Source organism: Phodopus roborovskii, unplaced genomic scaffold, assembly GCF_943737965.1.
Source record: "Phodopus roborovskii unplaced genomic scaffold, PHOROB, whole genome shotgun sequence".
NCBI classification, from domain to species: domain Eukaryota; kingdom Metazoa; phylum Chordata; class Mammalia; order Rodentia; family Cricetidae; genus Phodopus; species Phodopus roborovskii.
This window is the reverse complement of record NW_026125157.1, coordinates 1-21,587: the sequence shown is the minus strand read 5'-3', so window position 1 is coordinate 21,587 and position 21,587 is coordinate 1. Positions and strand designations below refer to the sequence as shown.

The 21,587-nt window shown below is 36.6% G+C and overlaps 1 protein-coding gene across 1 annotated transcript; it reads right to left on the bottom strand.

The window, feature by feature from the left end:
• Positions 1-1,449: 1,449 nt before the first annotated feature.
• LOC127226274 (1-phosphatidylinositol 3-phosphate 5-kinase-like) lies at positions 1,450-7,401 on the bottom strand. The gene is made up of 7 exons (XM_051190178.1): positions 7,341-7,401; positions 6,498-6,641; positions 5,365-5,468; positions 3,857-3,985; positions 2,616-2,877; positions 2,167-2,241; positions 1,450-1,588 (listed from the first exon to the last, which is right to left on the bottom strand). The coding sequence occupies exons 1-7, from the start codon at positions 7,399-7,401 to the stop codon at positions 1,473-1,475; spliced, it is 891 nt and encodes a 296-aa protein (XP_051046135.1). The 3' UTR covers positions 1,450-1,472.
• Between the last annotated feature and the right edge of the window lie 14,186 nt (positions 7,402-21,587).

The following is a 21,587-nucleotide window of genomic DNA, read 5'->3' as shown; positions in this document are numbered from 1 at the left end:
GTCATGCTCTCAATAAGCAACAAACGGCTTCATTCTCTACAGCAAACTTGCCAAACTTGTGCCTAGTTAGGGTGCAGACTATCCTACATAGCAAAATATACCCAATCTTTCTCTCTCTCTTTTTTTTAATATTGATGTGCTATTAGAGAAAATCTGAAAAAATGGAATTATTACAACTTTATAAATGTCCAAATATCCTTGTTACATAAAAGCCAAGAGGACATGGGCACCATTGTGGGGTAAGAGCCTGTCCTCAGAGTCCAGGGTCCCTGACCACTTTTCAGATGAAACTGCAGACTACTAACAGGGTCCTTATGTGGGAGGCACTTCACCAATCAGCATCTCTCAGCAGCCCTGCTCAGTGTGGGAGAAACTTAAAAATGAGAATATCCACACTGAAACGGTTCCCTACTGAACTGCTAGAAGTATTGAAAGATACTTTCCCACTATTAAAAAAAAGTTCCTTCTCAGTTTCTTGGATTGGCTCTAATCTATCTTTTACTGTTAAGAAAAAAAAAAATCATTGTTAATTATTCACTTAGGGATTCAGTGACTATATATTCACTTACTGCTCATTTTGTTTCCCCAAAATGAGAGGAAACTCAGAATGTGGGTCTGAGTGCTGTTTGGCACATTACAGAGAAGTTTTAAACAAGCTCCTTACAAAGACCTAAGAAAGGCTTTAAAGCTAACAGTTGTAGGCTCTCATCACCCACAGAAAAGATAGAATGTTAACACAGTTAAAAACACAGTTAAAAACAAAGTAAGATGGAGAATACAGAGTATGGCAGGATTCCCAGTCAAAATTCCTAACAAAGCAAGCACCATTCTGTTTAACTGGCAATTGATAAATCAGACTTTTCCTAACGTTTCCAGAAATTATAAGAACAAACACAAAGTTACTACATAGGAAACAAAATGTATTAAGCAAGTCTGTACTTGCCTTCTCAGGGAAAAAGTATAAAATGTGATGCCAGACAGCCACAGACTACCAAATGGTAGTTCCAATCTACTACATAGACTGACAGATTGTATCAGCCACAGTCTACCAGACAGACAGCCACAATCTACCAGTCACAATTTATCAGATAGTCACAATCTATCAGTCGACCACACAGTCAATCAGACAGCTTTATTCTTCACACAATTGAGTTAGTAAATATGAGAACTCAATTTCTTACCTCTACATATTCATTCATCTCTAATCGCAGCCCCTTAAAAAGATCCTGTCTAACTTTGTACAGTTTCCCGATTTACAGGCAGCTAATTTCAAGTAACAGAAGCAAAGTACAATCCATGGAGCTTTTACCCCACAATTATGGACAGTCTAAAGACAGTCTGAACAGTCCACAGAACTGAAAGGCCTTTGTGTTCAGTGGTATATGAGACAAAGAAATAAAACGTGTCATAGAGTTTGGGTCTCTTGCTCAGATCCACTTTCCTTCTCAGTGTTTCAAATCATCTGCACGATTTCAGCAATTCAAATCCAACCCTGTCCAGTGGTCTGGCACCATCAGGAAATACTTGTCCATTGCTTCACAAAATCTAGTCCTATACAACTCTGGAGAGACCACGGTTGGCATTTTACCTAAGATAATAGAAAGACAAAAGGGAAGAATAAAACTGTTTAAATGTATGTACATATAAAAAACAAATTGGGCAACTGACTTAACAAACCATAAACTGCTACATGCCAAAGCACTCTCTGAGAGTGGAGGCAGGGTGTCTGCTATGACTGACAGACACACACAGACACACAGACACACACACACACAGCCATATAGCTGCATGAGTTCTTCTCTTGAGCTCAGAGATTTCTAAACTCAGGAATGAACTACAGAATCGAAAAGATAGCAAGTGTTACTTAAAGACAATCTTTTATTCAGAATCTCTGGCTTTTTAAAAACTTCTTACTCTGAAAACCTCTGTCATAAACCCAGTATTTCCCTACTTAAATACTTCTTCGCATTAAAGTCATTTCTGAAAATCAGAGCAAGCATATTAGTTTGGTTTGGTTTTGTGTGTAGAAAAGGGGGTCTTAATCATGATGCTCCTACCTCAGACTCCTACGCACTGGAATTACAGTAAACCGCCATACCTGACTACCATGCTTTAGCATCTTAAAAATTCAAGGAATATATGAGAATAGTTTAAACATTTTCTCACCTTGGCCTCCTAAAATTCCTGTTGACTTCACAACCATCTCGAGCTTTTTGTCCCATGTAAATGTTCGAATATAATCTAGGGATGGAACGGGGGCAACATGAGCAGAAAGCTATCATAAGCATAAGCCAGAAGGTCACAATGCCTATTTCTATGACACTTTCACTACTGCTGTTCAAAGGGCTGTCCCCACATTACTCTGGTTAATTCCTACAAATCTTGACACAGAGCCTCCTTTTAAAGTAATTATCATTACTTTTTCATTTATATTTTGGAAATTAAGAAACTAAACAGAACAGACTAGATGAAAACTTGTTTGTGAACTTTGAAATTATAAATGAAAGCTTCCAAAAATATCCAGTGATTATGATACTACATGAGTTCAGCAGACTCTCTGAAATTTTACTCTAGTTTTAATCATGAGCTCTAAGTGAGTACAATTATTGACTTACCTATGATTCCAACTACCAACTCATTGCTAGTGTCATCTCGACCAACCAGCAAAGAATAGTCTATAATGAGGTGGCTCGAAAGGAAATGGGCATCACTATGGATGGAAGTTCTCAGCACAGATTTGGAATGGGAACGAATATACAGAGGGTTGTCACGAACCATCTTTAAGAGGTTTTCATCCAGTAGAACTACATCACAACTCTCTTTCCCAGTGTCAGTTTTTACATTTCGATTTCTAAGTGAACCTTTCAAATCAAAAACCTAGCAAAACAAAAAGTCTTTATCATTGATGTGCAAATTTGCCCCTATAGTTAATTAGTGCAATTAAAAGGCAAAAAGATTCCTTGTGGTTACTATAATATACACAGCTAAATTTTATTTCAAACTTTAACTTTCCTAATATAGATCACAAATACAGAGTGATAGAAACATGATATAAAAAGTACATAGTATATGATACATTAAATTTGTGGTGATACAATTGTACCATATAAAACAATATACTGGTATTCAATAGAACAGTTCAGAACTAATCTGTCAATGTAACCAATTTTAAAATATATTAAGTTTCAGATTGTTTAACAGTATGAAAGAAGACACAAATAGTCTTGGGAAACAAAATATTAAAACTCTATATAATTATTTAAGGCAATGTACATGGGAGAACATAAATTTCAGAGTATCTGGAAAGTAGGAATGTCAAAGAACTCAATGAGTAGAACCATCCAAGAGTGTGTTCTACAGACCAGTGTTAGCCAGTTACTCCTGGCTCATGAAGATGTTACAGCTAGCAGCAGACATAAAGCACACAGTGTAGCTCAGCCTGCGTTCTCATACAAAGACATTCTCAGGTCAAGGAGCAGCACTTCAAAAAGCACTATGAAGTCTAGAAGAGGTGCCTAGTTAGCTGCAGCAGGTAGAAATGACATTCTCACAACACCTAAACCAACATAAAACAGCCAAGGACTGGCAGGTGCTCAATCTCTCTAGGGCTCAGCTAATTTGATTTTAAAATTAAGAAGGTATGAGAACAACTTCCTTCTTAATCCACAAGCCTCCTGATTCTAAAATATTAAATTTTACAATGAGTTACATACTAATTTTTCTTTCTTCCAAAAATAAGTTAAATGTTCACTGTTGACTAACAAACGCTGTTGTTCAAATTTACTATATACATATTCAAGAACCAAACTACAAGGGGTCCTCACAGTCGAGCGCTTCACACAGTCCAGTATCTCACCTGTGCCATCTTCCTCCCATAGAACAGGTTTTCCATGACAAGGAGATCTAACTTCTTCTCAGTGTTGTTCTGAGAGTTCTTATAACCAATTCTGTAAACACCAAGAATTTTGGCCAAAGCAGTGGGCCTCTAATCAAAAAGAGATCAAAATAAACTATTACCAAAATAAGATTATCTCTAAGTCATATAGTATCTGGTTTATCCATGTATTAGCCAAGAATGATTATCTACTGATATACCAGCAACAGGTACTTGAAATTCTTCAAAGTCAGAAGTTGCAATTGAATATAATGCATGCCAGTAACAATGGTAGATCCATAAATTGTATAACAGGATAGCCCTTCACAGCAGTTCAAATTAAAAGACTTTATCATCACATGGATATTATTTCTCCCAATAATCTGCAATAAATTATTACTTAACAACAACCCCCCCAAAAAATCCCTTGTAATTCCTTCATAAAATATTCACGGTCATTTATCAATGGCAAGTGGGCAAACATAAGCCACTGTTTTCCCTGATAGCTAAGGGAAGCACCTTCCCATTTCTCAACAAAAATATAAGTCATAATGTTAGTTGGAGTCAGTCGTATAGGTCTCTAGACATAAATGCCCTTCCCTGATAATGAGATCAACAACTAACTTATCCACCATCATGGAGCCCTCATCTAGCACCTGTTGGAAACAGAAGCAAACACCCATAACTAAACATTGAGTCAAACTAGAATCCAGATGCAGAGAAAGAGGACAAGACCAGGTTGCAGAAACACATAGAGACAGCTGACCTGAACAAGGAGGAGCTAACGACCCCCAGACTGATAGCTGGGAATCCAGCATGGAACTGACTCAGACCCCCCTGAATATGGGTCTCAGCTAGAAGGACTGAGCAGTCTAAGTGACCTCAGACAGTGGAACCAGGATGTATTCCTGGTGCACAAAAGGACCTTGCAGACACATCCCCCATGGAAGGATAACTGCCTTAATCTAGAGACAGGAGAGAAGTCCTAGTCCGTACTTCAAATGACTTGACAGATTTACATGACCCCACCTGGATAGCATAGCCCTACAAGTGGAATGGGGATGGGGGGATGGGAAGGGAGGGTGGTCAGGGTGAATGTGAGGGGGGAGAGAAGGTAAGAAGGACGAAGGAAGGGAGGGAGAAGGGAGGGAGGGGGAACTGGGATCGACGTGTAAAATAAAAAAATAATAAAAAAGAAAAAAAAATTCATTAGATGAACATCTAATAGTCTCAATTAACTTATGTGTGTGTGTGTGTGTGTGTGTGTGTGTGTAAGTATGTATACACCAATCAAAAGCTAATTGCTTAAGGTTACATGGTTGCTCAATGGCAGAGGTAAGAAACTCTCCATTCCTTCACATCGCAATAGTGTAAGAGAGTCCCAGGTGTGCCCTGCTCTTACCTTAGCACAGAGAAAGCTTTTGTCATGAACTGAGGATATAAAAGTCCCAATGAACTGTAACTACAAACCAAGACTTAAGGATTTATACCTTTTGTTGAACAGCATTTGTGATATAATTGAAGTAGTGTGGTGCAAAGTCAAGGAAAGACTGGACTTCCAAGCGGGGCATTTGCTTCAAAATGAATCTATCATCTACAAGGAAGAAATGCCACATTTATTCACCAGAATACATATTGTCTGTTCTAAAGTAAAAGTGAAATCATTCCAGAGAACCCAAACCACCTGTTTATTTTGTTCTGAGACTTTTTTTAACCAATAGTGAAAATTTTGATCAGCAAGCAATTCGCAATTAAAATATTAGGAGTCCTAAAGATTATATGGACAAGAACATCTACTTTTTAAATCTACCCTCAAATCTAAATTCACAGCATGAATTCATTTACTTTTTAGAACTGTCAAAGAAAATGCTACTTTAGTAACTCTTGAAAGTTATTAAAGTTTTTATCAAATCACAAATCTTAACTTTCCTGAATAATTTTGTGTTCAGTGGGTATTATGCATTAAGTAAGCCTGTGTAGGAAAGAACTTGGCCTTTGAATATTCTGGCCAAACATTTCTGCTATTACCTTTCTATTAGCAGTTCTGTGGCACCCAACCAAGTTTCCCACAAGCTGTTTGCTATGGTTTGAATTTGAAATATTCCCCTCCAGTCCCATGTTTTCAAGCTTGTTTAGTATAGGATACTACTATGGGGAGGTGTGAAACATTTAGGATGTGGGTCACAGTTGGAAAACAGAGATTATTTATTTTCCCTCCACTCCTGCCTCACTTTCTGCTTCCTGTCTGAGGTGATGTGAATGGCTACCAACCACCACATGCTCCCACTGCCAACACTCAGGAGCTGAAACATGAGCCAAGATAAACCTGTTCTCCCTTAAGCTGTCTCCATCAGATATTTGGATCACAGGGATATTACATAACTAATGTAGTTTCTACATACATTTGGAAAACTCAGAATTAGAAAGAGATCAGCAAGCATTTGACCTACGTCTGAGCCTATAGTCTTCTAAGATTTTATGGCTCTTCTCGGGAACAGAAAGAAATGAGAGAACACTGTTTGCCAACAGCTAATACACAAGTGCTTCGTGAACTGTCTCAAGGTAAAAAACGGCGAGTAAAGAGAATTACCTTCAGTGGCATAGAAAGCAGCTCATGACTTGCCTCCCGGGCCTGCCAGGGTGATGAATGAGAAAGGGAAGCGAATGAAATCTTCTTCACTGCTGCCCAGAACCACTTCACGCATCTTATGGAATTCTCCTACGTAGTACAGCCGACAGTAAAACTTGGCATTCGCATCCGAAAATTCTACAAAGATAATTGAAAGAGGAGAGGACAAAAGGTATATAAACAGAAAAATCTCTTCTCTCTCCAAGTACCAACACATTATGAAAGAAGGCATCTTTCATAATGAAGTAAATCTGGTCAATCACAATTATATAATGGTGAGCTTAACAGTATCAGGGAATACCAACTGGCCACTCTTACTTATCTTGAACAACTCTAATATAAGACTGTGCTCTACTTTTACAGTGGCTACAGATTTTCTTCACTGTACTTCTAAAGCTATTCTTAAACATCATCTTTTATGAGCACATGGCCATATGGCACTGAGGATCGAACCCAGGGCGAAAAGCGTGCTGGGCAAGAACATCATCCCCAGTTTGTCAATCTCTGTGTTTCTCAATTACATAGCAAGAAAATATTCAAATTTTAAAAATTAAAGTATAATTTATAAATATATTACAATATAATTAAATCAAGAAAATAAGTAGTACAGGTTTTATAAATTAAATAAAACTCTTACCAACACCTAACACTAATTTAAACAAAACAAAACCAGTCCATTTATCTAGAATGAAATTACACATATAGTCCCTGTCCTTAGACAAAATGGTATTGTGGGGGGGGAGAAGAGGGAGTGGTAGGAGAGGAGGGAGGGGAACTAGCATTGGAATGTAAACAATAAATTAATTAAAAAAGGAAAAAGTATTATTGTATACTTACGAAGTTCCACATGAGGATTTGTGAGTTGTTTTCCTCTGTGTATCTCCTCCTTCTGCCTCATCTAAAAGGTTTAATATCATTAGTTCAAAGCAAAACATAGTTAGAAGTTCATTTTGTCTTTTTACCCAATACAGCAACTAAAGTTATCAAAATAATAATACAAATATCTTAATCGAATCACTATAAAACACATACTGGACAAAGTGTGTAAATGTCTACAATAAAAATGTATGTTATTTCCTGAGATTTCACTATTTCAGGCTGGATCACTTTTCTTACAGGTAAGTGATTTATTTCTGTGACAGCAATACAGTAAACTCAACTTTTTACAACAAAAATCCCATGGCTTTGACATATTTTTTTCTAAGTGTAAATATATAAACACGTTTCTTCAACATATTAAAGTCTTATATAGTTGTTTTTTTCTTTTGCATTTGACTCATCTTTCTGGCCAGATCCACTGTGTTTACTGTAGATGAGGAACATATCCTAATATCTTAAAAAAAAAAAAAAAAAAAAAAAAAAAAAAAGCCATACCCTAAGTTTCACATTTCAAAACCATTTGTTAGGCTTCATATCCCTCCAAGAAATACATTATACACACCTATAGTCAAACTACTGAATAGTAAGCAGATATTTTAATAACTAGTAGAGAAAATTTATTAGTTGCTATTTTTTTTTGTCTTGTTTTGCTTAGCTTTGAAGTAGGGTGATCTAAACTGGCCATGAACTCACAATCCTCCTGCCTCAGCTTACTGAGTGTTAAGATTATAGCTGCATACCACCAAGACAATCTTCAGTTTTGATTTTTTTCTTTTTTATATAAAATATATGTTGATCATATTCTTTTCCCTCCCCGAGCTCCTCCAAGATCCTCTACTCCTCCCTACCCAACCAACTTCATGCTCTCATGTTCTGATCCTCTTTCCCAAATCAGAAAAGGGAGGAGAGAGGGGAAAGGGAGAAGGAGGAGGGAGGGAAGATGGGGGGGGCATGAAGGTCAAAGCAAAATCTATTAAGACAAAAAAAAATACTTAAACAAAACATGCATATATATAAAAACAAAAAAATAGTCTGTAATCTGTGTTGCGTTGTCCAATTACTCCTGGGTCGTGGGGCCTGCCCTAGAGTGTGGTTGATAAACTCAGCGATACTCCATTGGCAAGAACTGACTTTCCTTTCCTAGCAGGAATCAATTACTACTAACAGCTTCTTGGTTAGGAGTAGGACTTTCAAAGCAGACAAAAAAAAAAAAAAAAATCCCTGTATTAAGGAAGAGCAATTGCTATGTTTTAAACTACTGGTCCATGGTTTAACTTACAAGTCACCAACAATTTCTTAAACACTTCCTAAGTTACAACTATTCAACTGGCCGATTTAATGTAAAGCAATCAGACAACAGGAAATGAATGCATATGCCCCTATTATTTTTAGTAGCAGCAGGTTGGTCAAATTTGCCATATCTGAACATAATTAATTAGGTAACATAATTTTTAAATATCAAAATGGTGCACATAAATAGCCACATCTTACAGGGACTGAGAAAGAAAGAAAACATCTGGAGGGGATAATGGACAATGAAAAGGTTAATGTATATTATAAATTACATTTACATGCATAATGCCACTGAGCCCTTAAAAGACTTTGCTTTTGTTTCATTATAGGTACGGACACTCAGGATTCCTGATTCTAGCACAAAAGAAATAGCATTGCAGACATCTGAAGCCAGATGGACTCTGCAAGTATCATGTTGTTTTTGGTGTATTACACTAAAGTTAAAATAGAGAGTGCCCTGGGTTCAGCAAAGGGTTACTTACAAACCGAGGAAAATAAATTAAAGCTTAAAAGAAGCACATGTGGTCCACTTAACACACCTTGAGGCTCCAGGCCTTAGCTCTCGTCCCCTCTTTACCGGTCTGCCCAACCTGGTAGTAAGCACTGTCAGCCCCATGTAAGGTTTCTCTCTTCTGAGAAGAGGGTCAGGGCTCTTCCAGAAGTTCCTCTGAAGAAGGACAACATTCCTGAAGCTTTTTGGCTTAAAATAAAGATAACATATTAATTTACATATTACTAAGGCTGGAAAAGGTTTCCAACCTTTGTTGGCAGAGTCTTGTTGCGTATGTAGCTAAGGGTCTGCCTTGCTCAGATATACTTGTTTACAGACTTTAATCCCACATGCTGCTGCTGTTTCTGGGTGAGTGGGCACCCTCACTGGAAACAAGACAAATGTTCAACTAGTTGAAGGTCAAATGTAAGAATTCTCAGAAAGCCACACACAACTCTTTTTAAAGCAGTCATATTTTAAGCAGTAGAATGATTAGCACAGCGGTCTTAAAATATTGCAGTAGAGGTTACAAATCTTAACGTGAAACAATTTTACCACAAGCTGCAAGAATTCAGAGTTAAGGTAACATCCTTGTATCTTTTGTGCTCTGAACTGTTTTAAGATTAATTTATTTTCATGTTCATGAATGCCTGTGGAAGCCAGAATCCCCTGGAACTGGAGAAACAGAAAGTTGTTAGCTATCATGTGGATGACAGACTCAAACCCAGGTTCACTCGAAGAGTGAAAGAGCAGCCAGCATTCAGCCCCTAAGCCAGCTTTCTAGTCCCTGTATTCCATATTTTAACAGAGAAAAACATTGTGTTCTCAGTACCTTTCAAAAAAAAATATATATATATATATTATATATATATATATATTATATATTTTTATATATCATATATCATATATCACAAGGGGCTGGAAAGACAGACAGCAAAGCAACTAAAAACATCGTATTGCTCTAGCAGAGGACTGAGGTCTGTCCCCAGCACCCACAGCAGACAGCTCAAACTGCCCCTAACTCCAGCTGTAAATCTGACACCTTCTTGTGATCCAATGGGCACCTAGACTAAAATGCACACGCACGTGTATGTGCACACACACACACACACACACACAATTAAAAACAAAATAGGTGCTGGGGAGATGACTTGGCAGGTAGAGCACATATTGCTCTTGCAGCTCAGGGATCGGACATCCTCCTCTGTCCTCCAGGAGATGCACAAGCATACAGATATCAGACATGCAGAAACAGAAATATTTTTTTAATTTTTTATGTGCAATGATGTTTTAGATCATCTGGAACAGGAGTTACAGACAATTGTGAGCTACCATGTGGATGCTGGGAGCTGAACCAGGGTCCTCTGGAAGAGCAGTCAGTGCTCTCAACCACAAAGCCATTCCATCAACCCCAAAAATGAATTCTTAAAAAGAAAAAAAAAACTAACATATAAAAATTTTAAAGTATTCTAGAATGGCAAGAACTTACACTCTTTTTTTTTTTTTTTTTTTTTTTTTTTTGAGTTTCATTCACCATTTAATATGTGTGGTTCTAATAATTAATATTTACAAAATCCACAGTGAATCAATCATAAAAGTGCTTACTATCCACTGGTGCACAAGTCTTTGCTAACAGAACAGCAATATTGTGGTGACAGCCATGTGTAGAGACCATGGATGGTGACTCTCTCTCACTCCCCCACAGACACACACACACACACACACACACACACACACACCAGGGCCTGCTGCTCTTAATTCCTCAGTCTTTTGTAGAGTCAGAGGTGGCTGGCTCTAACACTGGGTTCTGATGAGTAGGACTGAAGGGCAAAGATGCACTTATAATAAAGAGGATTTTAGATATACTCTACACCACTCTTCTCTCTGCTTGAACACAAATTTGGTTTACTGTGCTTTAAAAAAAAAAAAAACAGGAAAAATAAAAGAAAATCTCTGTTGTCAAAATAATGCTGAGCAGACAAATCAACACCATTAGCTGCCTTCTTCCAGGAAGGTTAGTCACTTGTTGAGTCTTTACAGTCAGTTGAGCTTTATGGTTCTACCAATCCAAAGCATCAGTAGACAACGGACATAAGCTACATTCAAGTTCTAGCTCTACTTCCAGCTAGCCTGAGCAAGTACATTAGTCTAAACTGCAGCTTCCTTCCTAAAAATATGGATGCACCAGATACTCTTATGAGACTATGATTAAAGGGGACAATACCAAAATAGGTGTCATTACATCATTAAAATTTAAAAAGAATGTACATTGTGGTTGTTTCACAGGTTGTATATTTTAAGCCCAGTTTAAGAAAGACAGACCCTTCTTGTGCACAAAGGGCTTCTACAAGTTTTAAGTTCAGTAAATTAAATCTACATTTCAAGTAAGGCTCAAAGAGGAAGCAAAACATCTCTAAAAGAGGATGTTTTTTATGTGTTTATTTTTCAAAAACCAATTCTTACCAGATGGCATTTCTTATCAATTTTGTTTTCTTCCACAAACCATAAATACGACAATTATAGAAATGTCTGCATTTGGGAGCTGGTGAGATGGCTCAATGGTTATGGGCACTTGCCTCCAGGCCCAATAACCTGGCAAGATCACTGGGTTCCACATAGTGGAAAGTTAGACTAACTCCCACAAATTGTCCTCTGGTTTCCACACTCATGTTTCTCTCTCACACCCCCCTCACATGCACACACACTATAATAATAATTAGTACATTAACAAAAACTCGGTCTTACTTAGCTAAGGTTCTGCATCCACAGCCCGGCTTGTCTGTCCTCCACTGGCCTCAGGTAATCTGATAGGGCTCTTCTCTTTGGTCTGTTATCTAAAGCACTATCATGAAAACAAAGGATAAAATAGTTTGAAGATATTCAAATAGAAAAAAAATGTATCCTATTCCCTAGATTAATATATTTCTTACCTAATGCCACCCACAAACCAGAAATTTAATCATAATTTTGATAAACACAAGTTACAAAAAAATCTTGAAATATCTACTAGGTTAAAAAAAATACTAGAGCAGAGAAAACTATATACAAATGTACAATAGACTTTTATAAAATTTTCCCCAACACTGTTAGGACTATAAGCCAATTACAGAAATACATAAATTTCATTTTCTCTTACTTTAATCACAAAGATAATTCACTCTAAATTTTATTGGGTCAGTAAAACAGTAAGGATAAGCCTAGCCAATTTCTGTCTACAACACAGAATATGCTTAAGTAGATTCATTTGAGCATTTATTTTCTAAATATTAGGTTTCTTTAGTACTCTCGAAACTTTACATTCACTTAAAATTATAAAGCCAAGCACTAGCACAATTCTTTACAGGTTACTGTTTTTATTTTTAAATAAAACAGCTGCTTATTTTATCATTTAAAAAATTGCAAGTTTTTCATCTGGCGCACAATGACATCACAGCAAATGTCAGAAACTAGATCCTGAGGGCTATATGAGGTCTTTACAAGACTTGGATTTGGTTGCTCTAACAGCTAGCTGAAATGAATTATGTGAATCCCAGAAGGTTTTGTACCAAACTAAAGTCCAAGGATATAGAAAATGACGACATAGCTCAATTGAAAAAGGTTCTACGTGATCATTAGTCACCTATTTGTTGGAAGCCCTTCTTCAGCACTGTTCCACTGAACTTGCTTTGGACAATTCCTCTAAGGCATTGGTATTTCTTTACAACTTGGGGTAGAAATAGGTTGAAAAATGTTAAACATTAAACCTTCTTTAACAATAAATCATGTTTTAAAATAAATTTTGTACTATAGAAGCATAATCATTCTAGATGTCCATAATTAAACAAATATACTAGGAATACAAGAGTGATCAAGCTTTATAAAAAATATTAATGTCTTCACAAAGAATTAAAACTCATCAACTTGTAGCTATATCCATTGTATAGGGGTTGGCATGTAGTTTAACAAGAGCTCTTGCTCTGAAGACCCTGAGTTTAATGGCCATCAACACCCACCCACCCACCCACCCACCCAACCCCACCCACTTCCCCTTAAAAAGAACCTAGCTACAACTATCTGGATCAAATAAGAAACACTAAGACTTAGTACCAACAGAGGGTAATGGAATCTGAAAGTGACTTTCTATTTAAATGAGCTAAAATTTTTTTAAATAACATTCTAGTTTAAAAATCTGATTCCTGGATTAGTAACACATAATACAAGTATGTATTACTATCAAAACAGTGAAACATGAACTCAGAACACTTCTCCTAGTACTATAAAAAATGGTTATATTTTTGGCCTTTACTATCTACGATAGACTATGATTAATCCAACAAGGTAAAAGCAAGTATTATTTACATAATGCTAAAGCACAAAAAAAAAAAAGAATCATTCTATAGACTCTTATGAAGTGAAAAATTCACATTGTCTAAACTCAAAACTCCATGAAGGTAAAAGCATACACAACTATACTACTTCTCTGTATATCCAATATCTATGTACCACATTTTGTTTATAACCAAATTATTTTTCAATACATTTAAAAATTGTTTTTATGTTTTACAATGGAAAATTTTAGTTAAGTACCCCAGGTGCTATTTAGATTAAATCCACCACTTCGAAGATAGTTTTACAAATGAGATTCTGAGGTTTTTAGATATTAGACATAAGGATAAACAGTAACTCTTTAGTTACATATCCAAACATGTCTTTGGAACAAGGGGCAACATCCCCCTTTCTATCCTCTAGATAGAAAATGTTTTAGCCAGTATGTGTGGGAGGAAGGAAATGATATTCAGACATTCCAAAATGGGTATGCTGCACTGTCATGTTAACAACTAAACTACAGTAAGTTACAGGGGTATAAATTAGATAGCGTGGTCAGAATATTCAAGGGTTAGTAAATATCATGCCAAGTCACATTAGTTTCTAAGTACTTGCTTAAAAGCCATGCCAAATCTCATTATTTCAGTAAAGGTTTTCAAATTTTAAAAAAAAATTTAAAAAGTTCTTAAACAGAATAATTAATAGATTTAGCAACATACAGATTAACTACAGGAAAGGCTTATAATACCTGAGGTGCAAACGCAATGATGGAGCTGGGCTCTTTCTCACAGACAGCAATGGGCACCCGTTCATATTCATACATTAAATAGTGCTTATCTGGATCACTGTGCAATAAAGTAAGAATATAATTAGAAGTCAAATATAAAATCAATTAACACAGTACAATCAAATCTCAGGGCAACTTTAAGGTAACTGAACAATATAAACATAAGTAAGAAAGCCAAAATGCATGCAAATGCTGAGAAACTAAATTAATTAAACAACAAAAATACAAAGGAAAGTTTATAAATCAATTGGAAAATAGTCAGAAAAATGTTTGGGGCTGGAGAGATGACTCAGCAGTTAAGTGAAAGTGGACCAGGGCTTCAGTCCTAGCACCCACATGCAGCTTTGCAACTGTCTGTCACTTCAGTCCAGAGGGAATCCAATGCCCTCTTCTGGCCTCTCCAGGCTCACATTTGATACACAGGTATACATGTAGGCAAAACACCCATACACATAAAATAAAAAGCAAATAGGTTCCAAATAGAACTCTATAATAATTACTCCAAAGCTTTACCTGTTGCTAAGATCTTGGTCTCAAAAAAGAATATGCAATAAATAATCTAACATACAGTGTTCTATTCTAACTCTCAGATAAGCCTAATAGTTATGTGAAATAGTTTCGGTTCCACAGCAATAACATAACAAAGCCACTCCACTGTTATCACATGTAAACCAAGTGTTAACTTGACTTCAACCCAAATTTTGCTCCCTAACTTGCCCCAATGGGAACCATTAGGTAGAGGCATTCACTTTACTTAAATGTCAACTTCTCACTATCCAATGTAGTAGGGAAAAAACAATAGTGAGTTAAGTTCTACTAAAGCATTTTCTGTATGTGTGCATGGTTAACAATGCACTGATGAAAACAAACCACCAGGCACACTCATTTATAGTATGGGGGTAAGAAACAATTCTGTGGTGGATGCAGTAAGAGGGTTGTTATGGATGAATGTTTAACTCTTGTTCCCCAAACACTAAGTTGAAATCCTAGTCCCAGTGTAGTGGTGTTGGGAGACAGTGCCTTTAGATCAAGAGTGAGGACACCAAAGGGTTAGTGTCCTTAACACAAGGGACAAGTGAGCTCTTTCTCCATGTGAGGATGGCCTGGACCAGCCTCCAGAATTGTGAGAAACACATTTGTATTGTTTATAAGCAAACCAAGATATGGAAATTCATTAGAGCAGCCTACAGGAAGACATGATCCTGACAATACATAGAGGTCTAACTTGGTTAGTGCTAGGGCATAGAAGGGCATCCAGTAAAGTCTTCTTCAGAAAACAACATGATTTCCTGATTGAGAAAGACAGCGAGAACACAAAGGCCATTAATAGGAATAGGCCATTGTTTGTTCTAAACAGGAAGAAACAAATGGCATTGAAGAAACAGACATTAAGACCTAAAGTTGAGAAAGTGAGCCTCTTGTACTCGACTCCCATGTAACTGACTTGTCTCTACTTGTCTCCTCTCCAAAACCATGACCCCAAGAGCAACGCTCTCCATTTGGGGGCCAAGAGAACAGGCACCAAATAAAGATTGAATTACTACTGAATAAGAACCTAAGTAAATGCTCATGCTTTGGAAAGTCTTGTACCAGTATAACAAAGGCAGCATTTGATGGCCATACAGGTCAACCAGTAGAAAACAAGCTTTTACAGCCATCATGCATTCCTTTCCAGGCTGAGTATGTACAGCATTTAAAAAAAAAAAAAAAAATGAAAATAAACATACATGGCTCATTTTGTTCCTTATCAGTACCCTGTTAAATAAGTCATAGAGATGGCAATGCACTCATATACAACTAGCAATATGTCTTCTAAAGATAAATGAATGTGGGCTGAGGGAATGAACCTAGTACCATATAAAAATCTAGATATGACCATACAAGCCTGTGAACCCCCCCAGGACTAAGGGAGTCAGAGACAAGAGGATCACCAGGGCTTGCCGGCCATCAGCTAGGTCTGGGTTCAGTGAAAGACCTTGTCTGTATACACACATGGCTATTTACTTGCATATACATGTACACACAAACACACACAACCTTCACATACTACACACACAAGCAAAATTTTAAAATAAATTCTTAAGACCAATGGATGTAGCAATATATCTTTACATAAACATATATATGCTGTGTGTGTTTTCATTAACTAGTGTCTTTACATACTATGCAACATTAGTTAACATTTCTTCTTCCATTCTCTACTACATAGTGATAAAACATTCTAAAAATTACATGAGGAAGCCATCTCTTTTACCAGGATGATGCAAAATTTAGAATTAAGAAACATATTTGCAAATAAACTGATCTAAATACATAGGGAGTAAGTAGAGAGAGAGGCACTTGGTTTTGAAATATTTACAAAGGAAATGGAATGGGATTATAGCTGTTCCCTGGAAGCAAATTAGCCAAGATGGCTTTCATGGTTGACTTTTCCTTCACCTGGCTGTCCCGAGGGATCCCAGCAAATGCCCATCAACTACATCTAGGGTGAAAAATATTCTACTTATACATTCACATTCAGGAAAAAATAAAAGTAGAAGTGTCTGCTTTTATTTCTTTTTCTCTTTGAGAATATAGACAGATACACTGAGCATCACGGATATAAAAATGGTTTTTCATTTTGGCCTTTAAGAAAAAGTGGCTGTTAGAAAATGGAACGAACAGTGAAATGTACTCAGCACTGACTCCCGCAGATAAGTTTAGTGCTTTACATTTGGAAACTGGGATTATTCTGGATCAATGGTCCTCTTACTGCCACAGAGACCACAAGGAATTCATGTCTGACCATGCATGAGCTGTCACAGTGTTGTCACCCCACTCAGGAACTGTGCTCTATGGTTAACCCCACCTGAGCTTAGTGGCAGTGGTAAAAGTGAGCCAAAGTTTAGAACCAAGTAAGCATTGACTTAAAAAAAAAAAAAAACAAGAAAAGAAAGAAGCAAGGCATGGGTTTTGTTATAACGTAAATGTTTACACACCTTAAGAAAGATGTCCCCCAAAAGGTAGATAACAATGGTAAGACTGTTTCCTAGCACATTTTACATACACAAAGTGATACAAAGTGATGTGTATTAAAATGGTCCAGCTAATGGAAGGAGAAACAACTACCAGGTTATATTTTAAAAAAGTACTTAAAAAGTAATATTTTTTATGTGCATGAGGGTTTTCCCTGCACTTAAGTGTACACCACATGTCTGACTGGTGTTTGAGGAGGTGTCAGAAGAGGACGTCAAATTCCCCTGGAACTTGGATTATAGTTGGGCAGACTGCCATGTACAAGTTGCAGGGAACTGAACGTGCTTCCTCTGGAAGAGCAGCAGGTACTCTTCATCACTGAGCCATTTCTCTAGCCCATTAAAAAGAACTCAAACAATCATAAAATAAAAAATTTAAAGAATAAGAAATCATTACATCAGGTTTTCTAGAGACACACATAAAGCAAGGAATCATCTCAGTCTTAGAGTCAATGAGTAGGGTAAAGCATGGCCCAAACTTCACCCTTCTGAGCCACTGGCTGTATCTAGGTCTGAGGGTCCTCCCATTAACTGTATCGGCCCGGGCCCCAGGAGGAGTGGGCAACTGGAGATGGGTAGAGCTGGTGGAGCTCTGGCTCAACAGCAAATGTCAAGAGCGATCCTCTAAAGAAATATAATCTTAAATGATCATTTAAAATAAGTCTATTTCACCTGATACTCACTTATATAATAATACCTTCTTAAAATGCCAATTTGTGTTTCTACTTCTTAAAACACCGATTTTACCTTTCCAAAAGGTAAAATCTAGGTCCCGTAATTCCAGCAATAAAACTTGATATAAAAATCCAGAAAGATCATATGTTTTGACCACAGTATAGTTATGCTACCTTCCCTACCTACAAATGACTTGGTTTAACAGAGAAGGGATTACAACACCATGGGAAAACTTACATGCTCATGCTGAGAAAGAAAATACTATTGTAATTAATTATAGAAAAATGTAAAATACAATAAGTTCTATTCAACAGACAGTACAGGCTCCAAACTACAGAGGGAATGAGGGAATCCCTGTCTCAAAAAAAAAAAAAGGAAGAAGAAGAGAAAGGAAAAGGAAGAAAGAATATGGACATATGACATTAGAAAATAATGCTCACATTAGCAATTAAAAGCAACTTACAGAGTAAAAATCTCTTTAAATGCAAGAGTAAGAGGTCACCAGACTGAAGACCAACCTTTTTCTCCATTGTGAGAGTCCTGGAGAAATATTTCACGGAGAGATGTGTCCAGCAACTTATCTAAAGAGATGTAAAAAATGTTAGCTTAAGGATGCATTTTTTAAAAAATCCCCCTTTACCAGTAGTCTAGCCCAGTGGAATCTTGAGAAATTTGAGCTCAGGTCAATGTTTCCACTAAAATACAACTTCTTGATAACTGGAACTCTTGCAATTTTATTTAGCCTAGAGTACATTCCTAAATGCATATCTGTTGGTTCACTTAGAAATAACAGTATTTCATATAAACATAAATACAAAAACTAGTTGAGGAAGGATAAAGCTATTTTTCAAGAGTAAAAACCACTAATGAAGAAGTGTCAATGTTCCATTTTTGGAATATCTTAGATGTCTGACTAACTAGAAAACAGCTAGATTCTATATTTACTATACTGAGATGTATTGTTACAACATCAGTCCCAGCCCTTTTAAAAGATATAAGTTTTATAAGGGAAAACCTGCAGACATGACCAAATGAGAATATTGCTCTAATAGTAGGAACACTCCAGGTTTGTCTACTAAACCTACTCATCTCTTACTATCCATCCACTTATGCCCTATTACCCATGGACAACATTTAGTAGGACTACAAACCCAACATGGAATTTTATACATCAGTAATGATTACCGTATCACAGAGTCATCTTCTTTGTATCATTTACATAAAATAACCCACTACTGTTACCTACTCCATCACCAAACTCTATTTTCTTTAGGGTTCTCTATAACCATTTTATGGGTTCCTGTGTTTGCTATGAGTCTCTTTTTAACCAGGCAAATGTTTCTTGTGACAGTAACTAAGGCCTTAAGATACCTGCTACTCTTCCAGATAATCTAAGTTTGCTTAGCAGTACCCACTGCACTAGTAGCTCACAACCATCTGTAACTCAAGTTCCAGGGTATCTAATGCCTTCTTCTTACTCTGTGGGATCTAGATGCACATGAGGTACCTACACATACATACAGGCAAAACACTCATAGACATAAAATAAAAGTAAATATTTTCTAAAAAGGAAGGGAAAATGAAAAATAGAACTATTATATATCAGGGTCTACAGATTTCCTCTGTAATATCTCAATGGTATAATATCAAAGGATAGTAGCCTTTTAATAAATGCTTCAAATGAATTAACTATGATACATTATATTATTAGGGTTTAGAATATAAAAGTAATCAAAATCATTATCTCCCTGAAAATTCACACAATGATAGAAAACATTATGCATTAAACTCCTAAGTATTAGAAATAAACTAACTTATATTTTTATCAATGAAACAATAAAGACAATACACACTTTATTACCTTACTTTCTTAACCTTGTCTTAGTCTCCCAGGGCTAGGAGGAACTGAAGGCCTCTTTCTACCTTTTTCCTGCTGGAAAAGGTCTGCAACCTGGGTCTGAGCCAAAAAGGACATAGTTTTGTTTCCAGTACCTAAATCATACTTATAAACTTGTTCTATAATAGGCTAAAGTTGTATGCAGCCACTACTGAATTCTTACCAATGATGTTTCGTGGGACAACGATCCAATTCAATCTTACTCAGCAGCACACACATTGAAACAGCAAGAGGGCTTTTCCTCTTTTTGTTGTTGTTTTGTTTTTTACTCTTAACAAACTATGTAAAGGCTGCAATATGTTTTAAAGGATGAAGAGAAAAAAAAAGTCCAAAAATATCTTTATAACTAAGGTAAATATCTACAATTAATAGAGATTTAAATTTAGAAAAATACAGGTTGGGAATTAGCTAGGAGTACTGCCCACCCAGCACACGTTAAGGCTTTGGGGTTAGTCTCCAGAAGAAGAAAATGCGTTTTGAAGAGTTTGGGGGCCACCTGCTGTTCCACGCCTGTAGCACTTCGCAGAGACTCTGCTTCTGGCTATGGGGGACTCAAAGATGGACTGAAGTTGCTGAGGGAGTATCCACAGAGCAGGGCCTGGGGCCTCCCTTGCATCTTCCCAGTCCAGTTCTTGAACTCACCCTCTTCCATCTGGAAGGCAACAGATCAAAGTTCAATAAGGCCAGTTGAAGAACACCACAGAGACAGAGATTTCTTGAAAGTCACCAAGTTGGGTATTTCTATAAAAGAAACAAATTACCTCTTTTGTGCAAAGATATCTTCCATTTTTTCCTCTCTTGTTTTTTTTACTACAGCATTATCCGTTTTCAAGGATGCAAGTCTCTTTCATCAACAGCTAGGTACACCTGTGAAACTCTAAAGATGAGGACAGTATCACAGTTAGAGAAGCTGACATCAGGCAAGAGGAGAAAGGGTTTTTTTAATAAAACTACTGCTAAGTGAGTTGCTCAAAAAACCACATGAAATTTGCAAAGTAAAACAAGGCCTCAAAGGATTTACTTCAAATTTTAAGTTGTTAGCTATGTTTTGGAGATATTTTCCTACATTATTTAAACTTTTCCTTTTCACACTGAGCATTACACACTATATACTTTCTTTAGAAAAACTAAACTTGTTCATACTTCAACGAGTTAAAAGAATATACTAATAACTGAATCAGCAATGGGTTACAAATATGACTAAGCAAACACGGATGACCGAGGCCCTAGAGCCCTACTTCTGAAAGAAGTCCTTGAGGTCCTGGAGAAGGGACACCTTCAGTGGGGCTTGACATTTAATGAATATTTTGGTAGTGGAACACACACTTCAAGAAACCGAATAGAATAACTGAGGAAAAAAACAGTAACAGGAGAAAATGAAAAATATTTTAATAATTTACACAAGAGTATACAAATGTACATTCAAACGACCAATTAAATTCTAATGGGCACAGAGAAAAAAGTTTTCTATAAAACCAAGTTCCATAAAGACAAAACAAAACAAAAACTTTCCAACTACAGAAATATCTTTAACATTGAAAGGACTTTGTTTTGTCCTTGCACATTAATGATGATGTCACTCTTTATCCCTCTGATGAGCCATCTGCTGTGCTGGCAATGATGTTAATGCAAACTTTCTCATACACATCTGAAGAAGACTAAAAATAAAGGGTATTTAGTATCTTCCAGCTCTTAGGTTGTCATGAGTCCTCACTGTCTTTCTACCTGAGGTAATGACTAGTAA

Excerpts from the sequence above, each read along its gene's own strand:
- LOC127226274 (XM_051190178.1), bottom strand. The coding sequence starts at position 7,401 with ATGAGGCAGAAGGAGGAGATACACAGAGGAAAACAACTCACAAATCCT. Across the intron at positions 3,986-5,364 it reads CAAATGCTGTTCAACAAAAG|AGGCCCACTGCTTTGGCCAA; the intron begins GTATAAATCCTT and ends CTTTTTGATTAG. Across the intron at positions 2,878-3,856 it reads ATGGGAGGAAGATGGCACAG|GTTTTTGATTTGAAAGGTTC; the intron begins GTGAGATACTGG and ends TTGTTTTGCTAG.